General features: G+C 35.8%; 1 protein-coding gene across 2 annotated transcripts in view; it reads left to right on the top strand.

Moving 5' to 3' along the window:
• Positions 1-24,621, top strand: part of LIN28B (lin-28 homolog B) — a 120,462-nt gene that overhangs the window by 66,202 nt on the left and 29,639 nt on the right. For both annotated transcript variants that reach the window (XM_065911695.1, XM_065911696.1), the window contains exon 3: positions 6,669-6,853. In XM_065911695.1, the coding sequence (XP_065767767.1) occupies positions 6,669-6,853 (185 nt within the window). The remainder of the gene's footprint in view (positions 1-6,668; positions 6,854-24,621) is intronic.

The raw sequence follows: 24,621 nt of genomic DNA, 5'->3' as shown, positions 1-24,621 counted from the left end.
TCAGGGAGTGGTGGTTTTAAAAAATGCCAAATTTTGATTTTTAGAGTTATTGTCTTCCAGTGGACAGTGTTATCAACAGATACTCTTTCCTGTGATGAAACACTTGGAGCAGTCTTGCAAAGATGTTTGTGTTACTCCTATAACATAACTATCCATTTACCAATTATCTGTTACATGGGGCAAGTGATAATTTATACCAGGTGATATGTATGACTCAGAATGTGTTTTGCAAAACCAGTTCCTCTTTTAATTTTTCAGTTTAGTTGTAACCTTCTCTTGCTAAGACTGTGACTGTTACCTTATAACAGGTATCCACCTGTAACTGGCATACATTGCTCATGTCTCCATGCATCCATGGTATTGCTAAAAAAGTTACATATTTTTTAAAACACAGATTTGACCTTGCAACTTGTGAAAGCAAAAAAGTATCGTTATGTTACACAGAATAAAATGCTTAGGATATCAGTCAAAGTTTTCCGTTTTCTAGCTTTAACTTGCATTTTCCAGCCTCATTTTGGTCACCCTTTCACACTAATACACTTAAAGTAAGCTTCTTGCCTTCCCCAGATATCTATTAATTATTCTTGCTGTACACGCATGTGGTTAAACCATTAGCTCACTTTGGATTACTGTCTTCACTCCCCATTGAAATCTTACTCTCCATGCATGCAAAAATGTAGCTGACATGTAAAAGCTTCCATGATATATATTCCATAAAATATGCTTTACCCACTATAAGCTTCTCCTTGGCATTCCCCTTAGCTCTGGGAAATTTTCTCATACTATTCATTTCATAGTTTATCTTCCTCCATCTTTTGTATTCTTTTTCCTGGACCCCCTAGTTCAAGGTTTGGATATTTGCCCTTTTGGATTCATCCTTTGTTTCTCCTTTCTTTCATATATTTTGGGGATCTATTTATGTTTATTCTTTGTGCTGAGAGATTTTCTTAAATGTTTATTTCCAACTCATAATTTCAACAGTCATTTTTAACTATCTGAGTATTTTTAAATTTCTCTGATTGTGTTTGTTCTTGTTTTATTGATAGTATATTGTCTCAAATATCTGGAGATATTAATTAGATGGTGGATAAATTTTCTTTTGTTTCTTCTTTTATCTTGGCTTTTCTTCATTATACTGCATGTTTGGTGGTTCTTGGTTGATCCTTCAGATGTATGAATGGGGGACATACAAGAATAAGGGATAGGAATGATTTAAAGTTGAGTGGGTGGGTAGGGAGACAACTCATTTACCAACAGCTTCCTAACTGTCAGAGTGAATAGAGATTTGTGTGCAGTATCCAATATTTCACAAGTTGTCCAGATATTTCCTTTAGTTTCTTAAGAGTCTCACATTATTTGCACTGGGATATTGTTTGCCTGTTTCCACATGTGTAGGTGGGGAGAAGGGTGGGAGGATTAAATGGGCATCTAGTCTATATACAAACTCTCCATTAACCCTTCTGTTTTCATAGTACATGTAGTGTCTCAGCACAGGCTCTTTGAGTTCTGTGAGGAATGCTGGTTCTTATTCTGCTGCAGGTCCTTTTATGAGTTTCCGTAAGGTGTGGCTCCTTCAACTTGGTTGATTAGTCAGCAGTCTTTCCTATTTCCAGAAATTTCTTTAAGTCTGCTATTTCTTGATAGCACTCCTCTTATTCTCTTCCTTATTGTGAATTTCTTTTTATTATTTTATTGTTAGTTTTCATGGCTTTTAAAGAGTAATATGAGACATGTTTATTCAGCCTGCCATCTTAAATTGGAAGTCAGCTTATGCTTCTCTAAGGAGAATCAAGTATAAAACTGTGGCAACACTTCATTGCCTTCCCAGTCTAGTTGGAGAGAAAATGCATAGGCCAAAAGAGATAAGGAATCTCATTACTAACTAGAACCATAGGTAGAATATTTGGCAAAGTATAGTATTTGGACCGCTCTGATTTGACTCCATGTTTCTATCATTTGAAAATCAATTAAAAACAATTGAGAGGAAGAAAAGGAACATAGCAAGACAATTGAGCATCAGTATTTTTATAATTCTGAAATAATTTTTTTCCAAGATGAATTTTAAAATGTGGAATAAAGGGAAGTGGGAGAAAAGGGAGTCTTAGAGGTGTTAGATGGTTAACTCAATATGAGCACATTCAAAATCAGCCTATCCCCTTTATAAGTGCCTGATATCTTTAGCAAGCATGTCTGCAGCTTCTAAATGCTTCTATATTTTTCTGGTCATTCCTTTGTTCATTTATTTATTCAACAATTGTGATTCCTTCCTATAAAAAATAAATGTCCAAACAGATGTCACGTATGACAGTGTAAGCCCAAACACCAAATGTTTCTCCTTAAGCAAGTCTTACATGTAGATTGAATAAAAATCTACATAAATTTGCATTTCTTGGTTCTTACAGGCAGAATATCATGTATTGTGAAGCATATCAATGAGAGTGATTAGAGGATATTTGAAGAAGGAAGAGCAAGAAAAATAGATCCATATTAATCTCTGTATGCCTTCCCTGGTGGCTCAGATGGTAAAGAATCCACCTGCAATGCAGGAGATCCAGGTTCGATCCCTGGGTTGGGAAGGTCCCCTGGAGAAGGGAATGGCTACCCACTGTAGTAGTCTTGCCTGGAGAATCCCAGAGACAGAGGAGCCTGGTGGTCTCCAGTTCATTGGGTCCCAAAGAGTTGGACATGACCGAGCGACTAACACTTCCACTTTAAACCTCTGAAAGGAGTCAAAGAATAATGTATTACCATGAGTCATTATAATCCTTTCAGCATTTTATTCCAAAGACACCGTGTGTGGTGTAACCTTGGCACTAAAAATAGAAGTTATTTTATATAGCAGAAATAGCAGCTGAGAAATTTGACTTGGTGTGAGCAATTCACTTAACTCTATAATTCAGTCCACCTTTTTTTCAAGTGAGGTTTGGACTAAATAATCATTAATGATCTTATTGATACTAAATCTGGGATTCTTTAAGTACTTACTGAATGATAGTTGTTTGCAGGTATTAGGCTAAGTCCTTTGGGAAGTACTAAGATATATATGTCACAATCCCTGGCCTTCAGGAGAAGATAAATCCAAAAGTGCAAATAAAGGCATACACAAATACCACATTATGTAGGTGTATATTGTAAAAACTGGATAAAAGAATCAATTAAGTGAAAGAGAAGAGAATTTTTGACCTGGGCAATTGAGAATGATTGCCCAGGTCATATGAGGGCAAAGGATCATATGAGTTATGATACTTCACTCTTGAGTAGGATTTTGATAGACAGCTGCGATGAAGAGAATAATGTACCCCCATCAGCCTAAGTTGAGATATAGAGATGAGAAAACATGAAGTGTGTTTATGAAAGTGCAAGTTGCACATGTGTGCTCAGTCGCTCAGTCGTGTCTGACTCTTTGCAACCTCATGGACTGTAGCTCATCAGGCTCCTCTGTCCATGGAATTTTCTAGGCAATAATACTGCAGTGAGTTGCCATTTCCTCTTACAGGGGATCTTTCTGACCCAGGGATCAAACCTGCTTCTCCTGCATGGGCAGGTGGATTCTTTACCACTTAGCCACCAGGGAAGCTAGGTCAGCCAGCTTTATTAGAGTATTGGGAAAGGAAGTAGAAAATATACCTAGAGGTAACATTGTGAGTGGTCTCACCTACAATTTAAGACAAGTATTGTAAATTTTTGAGACAGGGAGACCACCCGGCTACAGTTGATTCAGAGAACATATACAGGTGTAGAAGGATAAGAGAGGAGACCTGATACTGAAATACCAGTAAGGAAGCTATTACATTCAGCCAGGTAGAAGGTAGTTAGAACCAGAAGTAGTGCAGTGGCAATCCAGTGAAATGGTTGGGGCAGGTGAAAGAAAGGATGCACGCAATTCAATAAATGATTGGATAAATGTAAGATTGGAACCAGTGTGACTGGAAAAATGGAGGCACTTTTAATAAAAATTGCTGAGACAAGAAGTAGATTTTTTTGAAGAAATAAAATGAGCTAATTCCCCATCTTTCGACAAATCCTTCCCACTTATGTAGCAGCAATTTTGGTATAATAGCAAAGATAGAATATTCTTTGTGAATTCTCATCCTTCTCTTGCAAAGCCATTCTAGTTTCTTAGGAATTTTTTTTGGTCACTTATTGTGAATCCAAATTGCCTTCTGTGCTCATTTGGGGAAGGATGGGAGTATAGGATAGAATGGAAAAAAGTTTTCTTTCAGAATATCATGAAGAATAGAATTAAGAGCAGGATTTTAGTTTAGATTTGGAAAAGCAGTTCAGTTATAAATGATCCGTATCAAGAATTGTAATAGTAGAAATTGAAATCAAATTAAGTGCACCCATATACTAGGAACTATGAGGAAATAAGTGACAGAATTTTGATTACGCAAACAAAGCCTGAGCATATGATAGCTCTAATTAAAATTGCTATTTCTTCCTTCTCTTAATTGTAGTAGTTGACCTATGCTCCACTTCATCTGAGTTGATAATCTGCACTTTATGGGGGTGGGGGAGGAAATGAAAGTGAAGGACTATTTATAATTAGTGAGGAGGGAGCTTAGCAGAAAAAAATAGAAGATTTGGAAATACTATTTAAAGCTCTAAAAACAATTTTTAAACAGTTGTATAGTGTATAGGCAGTGGTGATTTTTTTTTTCTTCTGATTGCTACATAGCATCAGAGAGCAGAAAAAGTGATGCCAAATTATACTTCCACATGAAGGACTTCTCAGTGTCAGATTACCTGCGTGAGAAACTTGTTAAAAAAAAAAACAACCTGTTTTGGGGGCTCTATGACAATCTAAAAGGGTGGGATGGGGAGGGAGGAGACATGGGTATTGTTGTGACTGATTCTTGTTGATGTATAACAGAAAATCACAAATTTCTGTGAAGCAAATATCCTTCAATTAAAAAAATTAAGTGGCAATAAAAAACCCTGTTTTGTGTGTTGTATTACCTTCACAATGAGTATTCTCCTTTTGCACTGGAGTTTGAAGTGTTGGTTTTATCTTTTCCATGTAATTATTTGGTTATATGTAATTATTTAGCTGCCTTTAGATTCATAACTTGGGAAAGTTAAGAGATTTCTCTAAGTATGTTAGTCATCTGCAGTTATATCTAAGAAAGGTCTCTGGGAACAATTAGGTTGAGAATTTGCTGGGTTAAACATCGTTAAACAAGATTTTTAAGTGGAGGTGGGGGAGGGTGTGAAATATCAGAGATTTAACTAGGCTGATAGCAGTAAAGAATCTGCCCACAGTGCTGGAGATTCAGGCGACCTGGGTTCAGTCCCTGGGTTGGGAAGTTTCCCCTAGCGGAGGAAATGGCAGCCTACTCCAGTATTCTTGCCTGGAGAATCCCATGGACAGAAGAGCCTGGCGGGCTACGGTCCATGGGGTTGAGAAGAGTTGGACGTGACTGAGCAGCTGAGTGTGCACATGCATGATCCAACCAAGAGGAAACTACATTTCGCAGCAATTCACAAACGTATTTTACCACCATCCTTTTGTCATGAAATCTTTTTCCGAACCATTGTTCCTCAGAACACTGTTCCTTAAATTTACAGATAAATTCAATAAAGAGATCATTGACTCATTCAGAGTTGCATGATGTTGACTTAAATAATTGGACTTGAATCAGGGTCTCCTACTTACCATATTCAGATTGACTTCCTTTTTCCCCCCAAATTCAAAAAAGTCTTTAAGAACTGCTGCATGGTACTTGAAACTAGATCTGTTAAATGCACACAAGGGAATTCGAAAAAATAAATAAAGTTAGAATGATTTAATTACTTTAGTATTGTTTGAATTGGCACATCGGGTCAAAGAGCTGATTATTATTTGTAACCTAAGTTACATTTTTCCAATCAGGAAATTTAAAAAAAAAATCAAGTTATCTTTCAAATTAAAAAAAAAAAGCTTTAACAGTACAATAATGTGTGTATCCAAGAGCTTCCCCACTTTCCCCCCAAAAAAGATTGGAGAAAATGACTTTATAATTTGCTATCAGTTATTCCAGACCCCATAACTATATAAGTAAACATGAACCTTTTAAAAACTTCTCTGTATAGACAATATTATGGTAGATACACTATTTTTCCCCTTAATGTTTTTACTCAGCAGTATTACATATTTATCTTGCCCACATTAATACATATAGATCTTTTAATGACTCAGTGGTATTATATTATATAGCTTTATTATAATGTATTTAATCAGTTTGCCATTGGTGGACTTTAGGGTGATTGTTGTTTAGTCTCTGTGTCTCTTTTAGACTCTTTGCGACCCCATGGACTGTAGCCCTCCAGGCTCCTCTGACCATGGGATTTCCCAGGCAAGAATACTGGAGTGGGTTGCCATTTCCTCCTCCAAGGGATCTCCCCAACCCACTGATTCAACGCTTGTCTCTTACATCTCCTGCATTAGCAGAAGCAGGCAGATTCTTTATGAAATGGTATGAGTTTATTCTTTTCACTGCCAGCATTATTACAACAGGAAACTTTTAAATGGTATGCCTTTCACTGAACTGGAAAAAAAATGATTTTATATTTAATAATGAATAACTGGAGATGTCTTGCTATGTTGATCTTAAAATCACAAGATAATTTATAAAGCATTAATAATAATCATAATCTCTTTTTCTCTCTTCCTCTTCTACTCTTCTCAGAGCAAATTATTCATGGAAGGATTTAGAAGCCTAAAAGAAGGAGAACCAGTGGAATTCACATTTAAAAAATCTTCCAAAGGCCTTGAATCAATACGGGTAACAGGACCTGGTGGGAGTCCCTGTTTAGGAAGTGAAAGAAGACCCAAAGGGAAGACACTACAAAAAAGAAAACCAAAGGGAGACAGGTAATCATTTTACTTTGTTAGTCTGTGAGTTTATTTTATTTGGAAAAGATTTCTAAAATCTCAATTTATATTTTTATCATGCTATTAAATCTAGCCACAATAAAATAAAATGCCACCACTGAGTGTTTGAATAGAATTTATCAGAAATGTAGGCTATCTTGCAATTTGCAAGATTTGAACTCTGCAGAATATATTTAACTGAGCCTGCAGCATTAGGCACTGGGCAGTCCCTTACCCACTGTTTCCACCAGACCATTCAGAGAGGTGAAGTTCCCAATAGACGGAGGGAGGTGCCCTTCAGTACAGCCTAACACTTCACCTGTTCTTTTCAAATGAGAATACCTTTATTGTTTTGACTGTTTTGAAAGATAATTCACTACTGAAAATTCAAATATAAAAACATCACCAAATATCTTAACTACAGGTGGGTGGGAATCATATATGTGCAATATTTTTCATTTTGCAATTTTTTCACTTAACAGTGTATTGTGGAACATTTCATGTCAGTCTTTATCATCTACATAAATTCCCACTGTCTGAATGTAACAAAATTTAAACAAGGCTCTGATAAATTAATGTAATTGTTAAATTTAGGCTCTTTCCATTATTTTTTTATTTACCAATAGCACCGTAGTAAGAATGCTTATATGTACATTTAAAAAATTGTCTGATTCTGTCATTAAGGGATACATCTCTAATACTGAAAAATCTGGATCAGAGACTATGCCCTTAAAAATTTTGATATCTATTTCCATGCTGTTCTTTAGAAATAAGGTCAATGGATAGCCCCTTTTGGACTGTTCATTGAACAATGTCATCTTTTAAATTTTCTCCAATTACATAGGTTAAGAAATACAGGTCATTTTTTTTCCTTTGCATGCTTTGACTAAGGTTACATATATGTTAATTTTCATTTTTATTTTTTTCTTCTATGAATTGCATGTTCTTTGTCCTTTGCTTATTTCTTCTGAGATGCTCATTTGTTATTGTTGATTTATAAGTTCTCTCTTTAGAAAAAAAAAAATCTCAGTTTTCCTCTTTCCTATGCTGGGAAAAACTCAGTTCTTCCATATTATGTTTCCCTCCTTCGTGTCTCCATTACTTTTACACAGAACATTTAACTTCTGATCACCAAATATGCGGAGGTTTTTCCCCACACCAAGCAATTCTCGACAATCCAGCTGGATATTCTACAGTTGAACTCAGTTCTGACAACATCTACCTGGAGATAGTATCAGGTCCCACAGGTTAAGGACTCTGTCCTACTGGACCATCCTACCATATTTCAGATGCTGATTGCCTTGCAATTCTTTCTGAGTTGGCTATAAATCAGAGATTTCCAAGACCCCCCTCTTCAGGTTTGATTAATTTGCTACTGCAGCTCACAGAACTTAGAGAAACCCTTACATTTACCAGTTTATTAAAGATTACGGTAACAGCATATAAAGGATACAGATAGAGATATTTTACATAGGGTGAGGTCGAGAAGTGTCCCAAGTATAGGAGATTCTGTTCCCAGGGGTTTGGGTGCTTTATCCTCCCAGTGTGGATGTGTATGCCAACCTGGGAGCTCTCTGGATCTTTACTTTTGGAATTTTATGGAGATTTCATCACATAGACTTGATTTTCAGCCCCTTTCACTTCTCTCAAGAAAATTGGGATAGGGCTAAAAATTCCAAACTTCTGATCATAGCTTGGTCTTTCCAGTGACCGCCTCACTCATGAGCCATCTAGGAGCCCGCTCAGTGTCTGTCACCTCATTAAATAGAAGACCCTCCTATCATGTAGGAAATTACAAGAGTTACAAGAGCCCTGTGTCAGGAACAGAGGTCAAAAACTGATACCAGAAAAAGAGGTACTCCTAGTGTTGTTATCACTTGTGAAATTACAAGGGTTTTAGGAGCTCTGTGCCAGGAACTATGGGCAGAGACCAATATATTTCTTGTTATCTCACATTCTCTTTGTATACTTACCATATTAATCTTTTTTCTCAAATAGATAGGAAATATCTGTTTCAACTTGTGAAATATACATATGTATGTGTGTTTGTGTGTATTTTTTACATAATATACATATAAGTAAAATACCATATGATCAAATAGTATATGATAAAATATGATATGATTTACCTTGCAAATACTATATAATCTCCCTTACATATAGAATCTAAAAACAAAAACCACGGTCTTGTAAACAGAAAACAGATTGGTGGTTGCCAGAGGAGACTTGGGAACCTTTCATATGAATTGATACTAGAGTTCTATTAAGAAATTGTTTATTTTGATGGGAATGATAAGGTGTGATTTTTTGATTACTGATACAGTCTCTTTTGATTATGGATTCTTGCTAGTAACATATGCTTAGATTTTCTTTCTTCATGATCCAGGCTTGGTAGGTTGCAGTTTCTTGGAATTTATTTATTTATTTTAGTTTCTTCAATTTGTTGTTGTTGTTAGTCACTAAGTTGTGTCGAGTTCTTTTGCGACCTCATGGACTATAGCCCCTCAGGCTCCTTTCTTCATGGGATTTCCCAGGCAAGAATACTGGAGTGGGTTGCCCTTCCCTTCTCCAGAGGATCTTCCCAAGACATGGATCAAACCCATGTCTCTTGCCTTCGCAGGAGGATTCTTTACCATCTCAGCCACCAGGGAAGCCAATTTGTTTGTGTATAATTGCTCATAGTAGTCTTTTATAATCTTTGTATTTCTGTTGTATCACTTGTAATGTCTTCTCTTTCGTTTCCAATTTTATTTATTTGAGTTCTCTGAAGTTTGGCTCAAGCTTTGTCTGTTTTGTTTGTCTTTTTGAAATATCAGTTTCATTTATCTTTTCTATTGTCTATTTAGTGGTCTTTATTTTCTTCTTTCTGCTAATTTGGACTTAGTTCATTTGCAACCTTTTGAAACTGACTTATTTTACTCAACATAATGGTTTTGAAATTTATCCAAGTTTTTGAATATATCAATACAGTATTTCCCTCTCATCTGCAGTTTTGCTTTCTGGGGCTTCATGAAACCCCAACAAGTTATCCATGGTCAACAACTGTCAAAAACATTAAATGGAAAATTCCAGAAATAAACAATTCATGAGTTTTAAACTGTGCACTCTTCTGAGTAGTGTAATGAAATCTTGCGACATTTTCTTTGCCCCACTGGGGATCTGTACCATCCCTTTGTCCAGCATATACTGTCACTGGTCACTTAGTGGCCATCTTGTATAGGTTGACTATTATGATATTGCAGTGTTTGTGTTCACATAACCCTTTTTTTTAACTTATTAATGGCTCTGAAGCAGAGGAGTAGTGATGCAGGCAATTTGAATTTGACAAAGAACATCCACAAAGTGCTTCTTTTAAGTGAACAGGAGAAAGTTCTTGACTTAATGAAAAAAAATCATATGCTAATATATGATATGAAGAAGTGTTCTGTGTCTGAAATTGTTAGAAGGAAAAGGAAGTTTGTGATAATTCTTCTGTTGCACACCAAACTGCAAAAGTCATGGTCACAGTGCATGATAAGTTCATAGTTAAGATGAGAAAGGCATTAAATTTATACAGTAAGATGTTTTGAGAGAGACTTTCATATAGCTTTTATTATGCTATATTGTTATACTGTTTCTCTTATTAGTTCTTGTTAATATCCTGGTGGCTCAGAAGGTAAAGAATCTGCCTGCAATGTGGGAGACCTGGGTTTGATTCTTGAGTTGGGAAGATTACCTGGAGAAGGACATGGCAACCACTCCAGTATTCTTGCCTGGAGAATATCCATGGAGAGAGGAGCCTGGTGGGCTGCAGTCCATGGGGTTGCAGGGTCAGACAGGACTGAGTGACTAAGCACACCTGCCTAATTTATAAATTAAACTTTATCATAGGTGTGTATACAGAAAAACATCTTATGTATAGGTTTTGGTGGTGTTCATGGTTTCAGGCATTTACTCAGGATCCTGCAATGTGTTAATATCCCCCACAGACAATGGGGGCTAATGAAGGAATGAGGAAATAGTTCATTCCTTGTTATTGTTTGGTAGTATTCCATTGTATGAACATAGCACTGTTTTACCACTTATCTATTGAAAGGCATTTAGGTAGTTTCAGTTTGACAACTATGAATAGAGCTGCTGGCAAACATTTGTGTACAGATTTCTGTGTGAACATAAGTTTTCATTTATCTAAGAGTGAGACTGCTGGATAATCTGGTTGTCAGTTTATGTTTAACTTTATAAGAACCTGCCAGATTTTTCTCCAGACTGATTGTACCATTTTGAGTTCCCTCCAACAACATATGAGCTTTCCAGTTGCTCTGCATCTTGACCAGGATTAGGTTTTGTCAGTACTTCTTACAGAATTTTAAGCATTCTAATCTATGGTGATATTTCATCATGGAATATCCATTTCCCGAGTAGCTACTGATGTTTACTGATATTTAGCTCCTTTTATGTTTTTGTGTCATCCTTATATCCTCATTAGTGAAGTGTCTGTTCATACTTTTTGCCCATTTCATACTGGATTCTTTTCTTATTGTTGCATTTTGAGAGTTCTTTATATAAAATGTGGATACAAGTCCTTAGATACATGATTTGCAGATATTTTTACCTCTGAGTTTATAGTTTATCTTTCTAATCTGTTACAGAGCAAAAGTTTTAAATTTTGATAAAGATACTTATCAATCTTTTACTCTATGTCACGTTTAAAAAAAATCTTTGATTAACCCCAGATTTGATTAATCACAAAAAAAAAAGTTTTTTCCCCTGTGTGAGGTGTGAGGTTGAAGTCTAGGTTTATTTTTCACCTTTGAATAACATGAATTGTTGAAACACCATCTGTTGAAAACTATATCTTTTCTTTTGAAATGTTTTTAAATTAAAAAGTTTAATTTCTATAATTTCAGGTTAAAAGATTAAAACTTTGAAGTTTTATTATATAGTATTAATATGTTTAACACATTCAAATTTGGTTTCATCACTCAGAACTTATTTCTATATATGTATATACATATAGTAGAATTATATTTTGTGAAGATCTATGTTCTGTGGCAAGAAATAAAAATAATTTTAAAGATTCTGTCAATTTTAAGTAAACTATTAACAGAAGAAAATGGGTTTACTTTTGAATTCTGTCTTAATTCTGCTGAATGCCATTTAGTATGCTGAGAGTAGTGTCCAGCTATGTAACAGCAGTACATGTTAACTTGTTTTATTTTACTCTTGAAATTTTAAGTGGAATAATTTTTTATTTATATTTGCTGTTTACTTTTTTCTTATGTTCACTGTCAGAGAGTAAAGAGATTTAATGATCTTATAAAAGCTCTCTTTATACTACTGATAAAACAAAAATTGTTTTTAATTAAAGATTTAAAAACTTATTCTCAGAACTGACCTATGTTTGGTATCTTTTTATTCTTTGAAGAGCTGCAGTTTACTCTGAGGAAAGAAAAGTGACCTCTAACAGAATAAAATTGTGGGAGAAGATAGGAGAATGATTTTTTTGTCACTATCTTTCCTATTTATATAAAATAATCATGTCAACCTATCATATAGAATTAAATACTTTATATAATAAAATTTTAGTTCCTATTAATGTGTTACATTAGTAAAAAGGATGTGAACTGAAACAAATGGTATGATAATGTTTCTATGTAGGTTAAATGATTTTAATCCTTAAAGAACAAAAATATGTGTAATTTTAAAAATACTTGAAATGTGTATATATATGATAGGTATATATACATTGAGTGTATACACAAAACTGTGTTTTTTTAATTTATGTTTTTTTTAAACCTCCTCTTTTATTCCGATTTTTTTCTAGCAGCGTGACTATCTTCTTTGTTCTCCTGAACCTTCCACATCTTTTGACCCAACCACACAGTCCAAGAAGTGCTATTCATAATAATAATGCAAGTTCCTTTTCAACAATGTTGACTTGAGATTTACAAAATAACTTAGAAAATAATGTCAACATTGTGTTGCTTTTATTCTATTTCAGGCAGTAATGCGTTTGCATCACTGCATTGGCACATGAGTAAGCTTCCTGATTTTCTACATGAGTTGAAGTTTAAATGTTTTTTGTTTAGAAAGAAGGCTAATCGTTATGATGTTCAGTATTACTGCTTTTGGCATGGAAGTGCAGGAAATTCCTTTCATTTGTTCATGTTAGAAATACTTATTAATTTATCATTTTTAAGATTTTTTCACTTAGACTTAAAAATTGATTATGAAATTTGAAAATCCTTATAGTTCAGTATTAAAATGGTGTTAGAATGGTACATTATGTTTTATTTACCATTTATGGCCAGAACAAGGTGGATGTAAATAGAAACTCATTATATATGTTTGAATTATTCTCTGTTCAGAAGAGCTTACTTGGCTTTTAAAAAAAATTAAAGTGGTATGATAGGACAGTTATTTTTACAGAGTCCTAGTTTTGTGGTTTCAAATTCTTTAAATTTGCAAGGTTTTGAAGTCTTAATGATTTTTTTTTTGTTTTTGTTTTTAATCTATTTACTTTGTCCTCATTGAAGGACTGTATATTTTCACTTGTCTATTAAAAAGAAAAATATATTTATTTAATGCCCTCATTCACCTTTAGATCAAGGGGGATCAAAACTGACTGGTGGTATTCCTCCACACCTCTCCCCACAAGCCTCTATGGCAAAATAATCTCGTCCTGTTATCTCTGTGGTATAATTTGAAAATTTCCAGGTACTTTATAGTTAGGAATTCTAGTGCTATATTTTTGAAATCCACATAGCATTTCCAGAAATAATGAAGCTTTACCTGGGTTTATGGTGCTATTTTATTAAGGATATCTGTTTTATATTAGAAGTTCTTTCAGTGATTTTTTTTTTCATATTTATTATGTCCCAGAACCTGCTCCCAAAAGAAAAATAAAGATGCTGAAGATGTTTGAAAAATGTAAATCAACAAATTCCAATAAATAACTGTTTCACCCTGATTCTTGTGTGATTAGATTTAGGAATTTGCTGTTTAGTAGGTTCCTATTGTGGAAGAGAAATCTCTCAGGCATGAATTGATAGTCCAGATCCTTTGAGGTCTGTCTAGTCTGACCTATGACCCCTATTCTTACAAGGTCAACATCTGAGGGCAGGAGATTAAGGCAGTTTAAAGACTGGAATGGTAAATGGAATGGAAAAATTAGCCAGCACATTTTGGGTGCAAAACATCAAAGTCATCAAATAGTTTGCTTATTTTAAACCTGGCTTGTGGTTGTAACAAGCTAATTTTACTGTTTTTTGGAATCAGATATATTAATAATCATAATTCTCAAGATTCTGTTTATATATTATTAACTGTATAATACAAATTAATAAAGCTTAATCTTTGGAATATCAGGAAATGTGGAAATGTCACGATTTCAATACATTTTAGTTTTTCATTCAGCTTAGATGCTTAATTTAAATTAAAATTGGGAACATATATACCTTAACTTTGAATGTGAAATAATTTTATCAGTATGTTGAATAGAATATATGTTCAGTTGTATATAATTTAAAGTGACCAAGGCTTTAGTTGTAATTATATGCTATTGACTTTTAAGAAAAATCTCTTTTTAAAAAGTAGAGATAGAAAATAGAAGAAAGTAAACTGGTCAAACAGAGACAGTTTTCTTTTTTTTCCCCCTTGTTCCTAGACTTTGCTCTTTTATATTTTATATTTACCTCTTTCCTGCTTATGTCTTTAATTGTATGCTTTTCATTGTAATTTCAAAATAGACTTTAAATCTTAATTCCTAAGTTAGGGTCTGTAGTAAGCGATTCCCACCACCCTTTGACATTTGTTTGTAGCCTGGACAGCTGTGAATTTGCATCTCCTGCTTGCCCACTAATAACTGGCAAGGACTAGAGTTGAATAACTGAACTGTTGAGTCCACATTTCCATTCATTCATACAGTGACTAAGGAAATTAGTAGCACCAATGGAATACCCACGTCTCCTTAATTCTCCTGCATTTTTTATTCTCCCCCAAATTTTCCTTATTACATACTTAATTCTAGGGTGTTTCCTTTCTTCTTGTGATTACTTGGCTAGAGATCTCTTAATGAGGCAATTATGGCTGTTTCCTTCACTCACAGTATCTTAGCAGATGCTCTCCCTGCTGTGACCTCTGTTCAGACCAGGCAAACAATGTGCCGTTCTCATCACCCTCCACAAGACATTGTGGGTTGAGTTTCATTTGGCGCTGCATAGGTCTCCCAAGATGACTGATAAAAATGGTCAGAAGCCAAGTGGCAAATAATCACAATTTTAGGTCGATTTTCTGATTGCTGTTTTATTCTAATCAAAATAAATAGTAAAGTAATGCCTAGTGGGGAAAAAAAAGGTCCAGAAGCAAGTCATAACAAGTAGAAATGGTGTGTTTAAACTCTGATATTTAAGGATCTAAAAGTGTAAAGCCAAACTTAACAGCTCTTAGATTTGGGAAGGATTTTAATTTTCTTAAACAAGACCCAGAACACACAAACTGTAAGGGATAAGGTTAAATTGACTACTTCAGAATTGAAAACTTCTACCTGGCAAAGATTTCAGTCAGGGAGATTTTACCACTTTAAGGGTTATGAAAACCGAAGATTTAGAACTTAGACAAATGTGGGAGAGTTGGTGGGGAAGGGAAGAGTCAGCACATTGGGGAACTATTCACTAACCAGTCTTCAGAAGCCCTGAACTAGACAGGCAAATCAGCTTGCAGGGAAATCCGAAAAGCCAAGCGTATCTGGTATCGCAGAGGAACTGGGGAGAGCTGTGGAATCTGCTGCCTCTGTGTTGCCACAACCTCTCTAGGTTTGCAAAGAGCTCATGGGATCTGAGTCGGACATGATTAAGTCGCTGAGCATGCACATGCTCTGGGTTTGCAAGCAAGTGATGGTGTCAGGCTGATGGTCAGCAGGACCAAATTTGGGAAGACAAGCTAGGTACAGAGGACACACTCGGACCTGCCGGGCGGACCTGTGTGGGCTACTGTGTCTCACCACGATGCCCTTCCAAGAACTGTGGCTTCTGCTTTAGTTTTGCTTTCTTGGAGGATACCAGTTTCTCTTTTGGCTGACTCCAGCTACCTTTATCAATCTGGATTGCTTTCAAAAATCTCACTATAATATTGAATAATAAAGCAAGTTGCAGAGTGATCCATGCAATATTATTCAACCTGGAATCATCCAGGAAAAAGACTCTGGGAAGTATAGTTACCACACAACCAAATTGACATAAAATAGTCCAGCACCAACAGTGTAAACCAAGTCAGAAAATACAATATAGGGTGGGAAAAGATACTTGCAATGCATGTAGCGTGAAAGAATTAATATCCTTAATGTATAAAGGACTACAAATCAAAACGAAGTAAAAGCCCAACTGAAAATGAGCAAATAAACAGCTAGCTTTATCAATCTGGATTACTTTTAAAATATTGATAATTCAAATTTAATTTAAAAATTAAAATTTAATTTTATTAAATTTCAGATTTAATCTGTTAATTTTTTCAGTTAATCATCATTTTAATTGCTTCCCTTTATTGTGAATAGCATTGGATTATATCAAAAGACTTCATCTGTTAACATAATTCTGTGATTTTTTACTTGAAGTTATTGATAAAATGAAATACATCTACAAAGTCTGTGAAGTTGAATAATTCTTATATTCCTGGGGACAGAGAAACCCATCTTAGTCATAACATGCTAATGTATTCAGTTTCATAATGTTTATTTGTCTTCATGAACTTGGGCTTTAAAATGTGCTTTCCTCATCATATTTTATTGTTAACTTTACTTTATTTCATGTTTTAGGGAGGTTTCTATTTCTGTGTTGTGAGGGATTTTAATACACATAAGAACTAAAGTTGTTATTGTTTAATCACTAAGTTGTGTCCAACTCTTCTGTGACCCTGTGGACTACAGCCTGCCAGTCTTCTGTCCATGGGATTTCCCAGTCAAGAGTACTGGAGTGGGTTGCCATTTCCTTCTTCAGGGGAGCTTCCCTACCCAGGGATCAAACCCAGGCCTCCTATATTGGCAGGTGGGTTCTTTACCACTGAGTTGTCAGGGAAGCCCCAAGAACTAAAGTACTGGTCTCCAAATTGGAAAATCTACACTCTAATAGATAGACAAGATAATAGTTTCATTTTCTTCAAACATGAAACGAATATGTCTTGATACTGTTTTATTTACTTTATTTTTTGTTTTATTATGTATAGTAGCATGCATCTACTTTGGGCTCCCCTCATGGCTCAGCGGGTAAAGAATCTGCCTGCAATGCGGGAGACCTGGGTTCGATCCCTGGGTTGGGAAGATCCCCTGGAGAAGGGAAAGGCTACCTACTCCAGTATTCTGGCCTGGAGAGTTCCATGGATTATATAGTCCATGGGGTTGCAAAGAGTCGGACACAACTGAGCAACTTTGATATGCATCTACTTTATGAATACAAACAATATATGTATATTGGGATGGAAATTCAAAAATATTTTACTGATAAGTGTGTGTGATCAAAATGACTTGGAACCCGCAACTTAGAAGGTTATAGAACGGAGCTACAAAACATCTAAGGCCCTCCTTTGCCTTTTGTAGTTTAAAAAATTTGATTTCCAGAGTCATTTTTTTATTAGGTGTTTGTGCTTCCTGTTGGTCAAATTTGGTATATCTTGCTGGGGAATTATTTACTTCCTTCATGGTTTCTCATGTGCTCAGTCCCGTCTGAGTCTTGGTGCCCCCGTAGGGTGTAGCTCACCAGGCTTCTCTGCCCATGGAATTTTCCAGGGACGAATAAGGGAGTGGTGTGCCGTTTCCTCCTACAGGGGTTCTTTCTGACCAGTGTCTGAACTCGACTTTTGCATCTCCTGCGTTGGCAGATGGATATTTTACCACTAGTGCCACCAGTATATGTAGCCATGAAGTTGCAATAAGAGTCTCTTAATTATTTGAGTCTCTTCCATTTTGCATTATTTAATAATCTCTAGGATTTTACAATTTTATTTTCTCTCTTCCTGTTCAGGCTTCTTGAGACATACCCTTTCAAGGAATTAGCTTTTATCTTGTTTATAGTTTCTGCTGCTTTTGTTGGTTTTCTCTACTTCTTACTTTCAGATCTTACAGTAAAAAGTCTTCAGCTTTTGTTAATTTTATTGTGTTTTTCTATTTTCTGAAGTTGAGTATTTAACTTATTTTTAGTCATTGTTTTTATTAACAATAAGGATTTCACTTAAGTATTCCTTTAAGAAAAGCTTCACTGTGTTGCATAGTTTTTGGTATGAATTTCTAATTATTTTCTAGATAACTTGAAATTTTCATTTTAGTGTTCATTTTGCTTTCTGGCGGTTTAGAGGGTAAAGAATCTTCCTGCAGTGCCAGAGACTGTGGCTTGATCCCTGGATCAAGAAGATCCCCTAGGGACGGGAATGGCTACTCACTCCGGTATTCTTGCCTAGAGAATTCATGGAGAGAGAAACCTGGTGAGCTACAATCCATGGGGTTGCAAAGCATGGGACTCGCCTGAGTGACTAACACTTTCATTTTTGCTTCAAGGATTATTTCATTGTTTTTCACCTGGCTGAAGATATGTTGGTTACTAACCTTTCTGGTGTAAGTAATACAAACCAACTCATAAAGGCAGTGGTCGCTGTACCAGCATTACATGGAAATGTTGTTAGCAATGCAGATTCTCAGGCCTTAGGCTGTGGACCTCAGGAATCTGTCTTTTATTTTTTTAACAAACCCTCCAGGTAATTTTGATGTGCTCTGAAGTTTGCAAACCACTGTTTCCTCCTTAAGGAGGAAAAGAGGAAAGGTATTAACTCTTAATTTTATAATTCCAAGACTTAGAATAGCTTTAGACACTTCTGAATTGAAGGGCTCAATCCACATGCCAGGAGGGACAGAATTAACAGCAGTTCTAGCAGAAGCCCAGGATTGCGTCTATGACCAACCTGTAATATGGGACTCTAATTTGTTAGACAGAAGTCACTTGCCTACCTTTGAGTTGAGGAGTGAGGTGAGCCCCATCCAAACCATAAGGATTTAAAGTAGAGGAAAGAGAAGTCTCCAAAAGAAAACCAAAATGCTATTATGAAAAGAAATCTTGGATGAGTTAGGCAAAAACAAGTGATATCCATAAAACAGTGCTATCCAGAGAAGCAGGTCTGCAAAGTGTGTGCTTCCGTTCTTCAACAACACTAGGAGCTTGTGCCATAATGTAAAACATGCTACTTCCTTCTCTGATAAAGTCATAGTGCAAAAACAAGGTTGCCTGTGCTACATATCCTTTTCTTTATGTGTTTAGAAATTTACTACTGTAACTTGTTCACATATTTCTTTTCTTGTTTCCTTTTTTCTCTTTTTAGAGCCCTTTTATTCAACCATTAGTTCCAAAATTGGCCTTTAAAGTTTCTTATCTTCTTTCCTTACCATTTCCATCTCCTGTCTTACTTTTTGTTGTAAGATTATCCCTCTTGAACTTCCAGAATATTGAGTTCTGAGGTGTTACTTGCTCCCTTCACGGTACTTTCTATTTAAATTTAAAATTTAAAATCATGCTTTTAGTTCCAGACAGACTTTTCCCCCCTGTTCTAAACTAACTGGTTTAGGTTAAAATTTTCTTCAGAGAAATTTCAGTGGGCACGTTTTCTAAAGGTATGTGTTTCTTCTACAGATTACATTGTCCATATGTTTTTCTCCCTATTATTTATTTCTCAGGTTTTTCTTCTCTCAACAAGAATCCAGAGCTGCCTTTTAGCATTTCTTGTATAGAGGCAAATCTCTGAGCTGTGAAAGGTATAGTTTCTGCACTTCTGAGCTGTCAGTAGACTGAAAACATGGCCCTTCTGCTAAGGGAGATAGGGAGATGAGGGGATGGAGGGCAGAGGAGAGAAGCTGTATCTTCCTCTGCTTACTGAAGAATATATTTAATTTACCAAAGGAACAAAACACAAAAACACTTAGCAACAAATTTTGATAAGAAACATGCAGGACCTAAATAGAGAAAATGAATACTTTGTTAGCATAAAAGAAAAGTAAACACATCTAAAATCTATCCTGGATTATATTATCATGTGTTTGGGTACTATTAAAAGTGATAGTTTTTCCTTCTTTTATTTTTATCATTTTTTTTTCTAAATAGAATTGATTTTATAATTTTTCAAAGTATTTATGGTTTCCCATGTATGAAATGTTTTCACCTACAAATAATAATTCTACTTCATCTCTGGTAATTTTTGGTGTATCTAATTTTATTGCCCTTTCATTTGTTGAGTTCCTACATTTTGTTTCTGCCTTTGTTTCCTATATATCAGATAAATACTGATCTACATATATCAGATAAATACTGATCTACATTTTTTTTTTCTGGTTTATTTCTTTTAACTCTTAAATCCATCTAAAATTTGATTTGGAAATTTACCTAAAATAAAGCTTCATTCTAAATTTCCCCATACTCAGCATCTCTTGTTTGAACTCTTTACATTAATTTGTGAAGTCTCTTTTGTTACATAATGATTTCTTCTATTATTGTTTCTGGTGTGTATTCTAATTTTGTATTGTTTGTCTTGATTTTTCTTCAACCAGTTGTCTTTATTTATTTGTATTTTTAATACCTTTTAATACCTAGAAAACAAATCTCCTTTATTACTGTTCTAAAATATTCTTGTAGCTCTTGGATGAACTTTAAATCTCTTTGTCAGGTCTTCCTGTCACTACCAAGAGAATGCCACTGGTATTTTGATAGGAATTCAAGTCATTTTATTCATTCCTGAGGTACAGGAATCCCAGCTTTACAATTGATAAATCTGAGGAACAATACTATAAATAGAAATTTAAATTTTCATAATAGACTCATAAGTCTGATCATAGCTGTAAACTATTGCTTTATATACCTTGATCTGTTTTTTTCACACTCTAAGAATTATATTAATACAGTTATTGGATATTATTTTAATAGCAACAGTTTAATATCTTTCTATTTGTTAAAAATAATGTACCTCTATGTAATAAGTGAATTTGGATCTCTGGTGTATTAGAAAGATGTTAAAGACGGAAGGGAGGGGACTTCTTGTGGTCCCATGGCTAAGACTCCCTACTCCCAATGCAGAAGGCCTGGCTTTGATCCCTGATCAAGGAACTAGATCCCACATGCCGCAACCAAGAAGCTTGTGTGCTGCAGCGAAGATGTCAAATCCCATGTGCCACAACACAGGCAAATAAATAAACGGACTTTTTAAAATAAAGGGAACAATAATTCTATAGGTACATGTTTATGTATAGCAGTTAAACTGTTAAAAGTAGAAACAGGAAAAGCAGATAAATAATCCCATCACAGACTGAAAATTATAGGAGTAACTTGAGGCTTCATTTGTTTGTCTATTCTAGGTATATTTTATATAGGTAGATCTGTTTAATTAAATACTGAGTGATCCTTTACCCGCTCATTTTAAATTGTATTTTCTTAAAAAATTAAAAAGTTATCACGTCTGCAAACACTTGTATGCTCAGTCATGTCCAACTGTTTGTGGCCCCGTGGACTGTAGCCTGCCAGGCTCCTCTGCCCATGGAATTTTCTGGGCAAGAATACTGGAGTGGGTTGCCATTTCCTTCTCTAGGGGATCTTCCTGACCCAGGGGCAAACACTTGAACCATGCTTTTTAAAAATCACTCATTTTTTGGCTCAGGAAGGAAGTCTGAAGTCTTGTCGTGCATGGCCAGGCTCCTTTTCAAAGTCCAGTTGGTTGGATGCTAAGCAAAACCTGGCCAGAACTCAGATCTGTAAACTTTACCACATGCCTCCAAATGGTCAGTATACAATGTCCTTGCTGTCTAATACTGCTGTTTAAAAAATCTGAAGCTTTCATATTCTTTCATTCATGAACTGTTTTCCTTCTATTTGGCATTTTTTTATACTTATAATTTTGATCAATATTAAGTGGATTCTAATGTTTTAAAATCACTGTTTTTATATTATCAGGTCAATTATAGGCCTCATTAATTTTTAAAAAATTTGTTTCTTAAGTCAGATATAGATCACCAAAATATCTGAGAAATGTTGATTAACCACTTTGTTTTATTAGGAAATTCAATACATGGTATAAAATGTAAAGCTGTGTTTTACAAATGATGTAAAAGGTATGTAGGACTCATCTAGGTTAAGTAAGTATATCTAAGTGAAAAAAAATGCACTTATAATAGGAAGTTGTTAAGAGAGTAAATCTTAAAATTCTCATCACAGGAAAAATATTTTGTAACTCTGTAATAGATATTAACTGGCCTTTTGTGGTTGTCATTTCACAATATATAAAATGTTGAATCATTATGTTATACACCTGAAACTACTGTAATGTTGTATGTAAATTATAACTCAATTTTTAAAAAATAGATAATCAGGGGACACCTCGTTATAATTGAATTCTTAAAGAATATTTTGTTCTAGTTTTGTGTTTAGTTTTCTCAAAGGACTTTTTTAAAAGTTTCAGAGAAGTGTGTGTCATAGAAAGATCAGAAGGCCATGAGACCTACAATCTGAGTTACTTTGACATATAAAGTTCATGAGAATAGGATCTGATATTCCTTATTTCTTATTGTATACCTAGTGTGGTGTATAACTAGTGGTTGGTAAATATTTCCAATGTCTGTGTGTGGGTGTTTGTCTACATATGTATGTATCCATATTTGCCTAAATATATGGCTCTTTCATAACCTGATAATTTTTAGTCATTAACCTACTTTCCATTGTTACACATTTTCATCTTAACTGGAACCCATACCATATTCAAATTTCCTCTAAATAACTGCAAAATGTCCTCTTCAGGTGATTTACTTTTAGATAGTTAGTATCTAAGTGGTGAATTTGTGAATTTTTCCCTATATATTTGTACATTTTTGTATGTATGTATAGAAGCATTTATAAATTGAACTATTTTTCATTATGTAGCATCCTCCTCTATTCCTAAGAATATATTTTACTGCTCGGTTCAGTTCAGTTGCTCAATTGTGTCCGACTCTTTGTGACCCCATGAACTGCAGCACGCCAGGGGCCTCCCAGTCCATCACCAACTCCCAGAGTCCACCCAAACCCATGTCCATCGAGTTGGTGATGCCATCCAGCCATCTCATCCTCTGTCGTCCCCTTCTCCTCCTGCCCTCAATCTTTCCCAGCATCAGGGTCTTTTCCAATGAGTCAGCTCTTCGCATCAGGTGGCTGAATTATTGGAGTTTCAGCCTCAACATCAGTCCTTCCAATGAACACCCAGACTGATCTCCTCTAGAATGGACTGGTTGGATCTCCTTGCAGTCCAAGGGACTCTTAAGAGTCTTCTCCAACACCATAGTTCAAAAGCATCAATTCTTCTGCGCTTGGCTTTCTTTCTAGTCCAACTCTCACATCCATACAGGACCACTGGAAAAACCATAGCCTTGACTAGACAGACCTTTGTTGGCAAAGTCATGTCTCTGCTTTTTAATATGCTATCTAGGTTGGTCATAACTTTCCTTCCAAGGAGTAAGCTATTCCAAGCTTATTCCAAGGAGTAAGATATTTTTACTGTAAATGTCAATAAAATCAACGTTCTTTGGTTGATATTTGTCTGAAGTTCTAGTCTGCTAAAACTGCCATGACCTGATACAGAGATGGGCGGTTCAAATAGCAAGTTATTTCTCACAGTTCTAGAGGCTAAAAGTCTTAAGGTCAAGGTATAAAGATCAGGGCAGGTTTGGTTTCTCCTGAGGCCTCTGTCCTTGACTTGCAGATGGTGCCTTTCTTCACTATGTCCTCACACGCTGGTGTTTCTTCCTCTTCTTATAAGGGTACTAGTCATTTTGGATTACAGTATCACCCATAAGACTTTATTTAACCTTGACTACGGTGGCTCAGAGGTTATAGCGTCTGCCTGCAATGCGGGAGACCTGGGTTCGATCCCTGGATTGGAAGATCCCCTGGAGAAGGAAATGGCAACCCACTCCAGTATACTTGCCTAGAGAATCCCATGGACGGAGGAGCCTGGTGGGCTACAGTCTATGGAGTCGCAAAGAGTTGGACACGACTGAGTGACTTCACTTTCATTTTCACTATATGTGTGTGTGTGTGTGTGTGTGTGTGTAATTTTATTTATTTATTATTTTTATTTTTGACTCTGCTGGGCCATCAGTGCTCCGTGCTTTTTTCTCTAGTTGCAACAAGCAGGGGCTACTTTCTAAAGTTGAGTTGCATGGGCACCTCATTGTGGTGGCTTCTCTTGTTGGAGAGCATGGGTTCCTGGAAGCACAGGCTTCAGTAGTTGTGGCACGTGGGCTTAGTAGTTGGCCCTCACAGGCTCTAGAGCACAGGTGCATGGGCTTAGTTGCCCTGTGGCATGTGCGGATCCTCCCAGACCAGGCATGGAACCCATGTCTCCTTCATTGGCAGGTGAATTCTTTACCACTGAGCCATCGGGGAAGCCCCTTGGAAGGGATCAGTTCAGTTCGGTTCAGTCGTTCAGTCGTGTCCCCGACTCTTTGCAACTCCATGGACTGCAGCACGTCAGGCCTCCCTGTCCACCACCAACTCCTGGAGTTTACTCAAACTTATGTCCAGTGAGTCAGTGATGCCATCCAACCATCTCATTCTCTATTGTCGCCTTCTCCTCCCGCCTTCAATCTTTCCCAGCATCAGAGTCTTTTCAAATGATGAGTCAGTTCTTCACATCAGGTGGCCAAAATATTGGAGTTTCAACTTCAGCATCAGTCCTTCCGATGAATATTCAGAACTGATTTCCTTTAATATGGACTGGTTAGATCTCCTTGCAGTCCAAGG

Source organism: Muntiacus reevesi, chromosome 19 (genome assembly GCF_963930625.1).
Source record: "Muntiacus reevesi chromosome 19, mMunRee1.1, whole genome shotgun sequence".
Taxonomy (NCBI): domain Eukaryota; kingdom Metazoa; phylum Chordata; class Mammalia; order Artiodactyla; family Cervidae; genus Muntiacus; species Muntiacus reevesi.
This window is presented reverse-complemented; position numbering and strand designations above follow the sequence as displayed.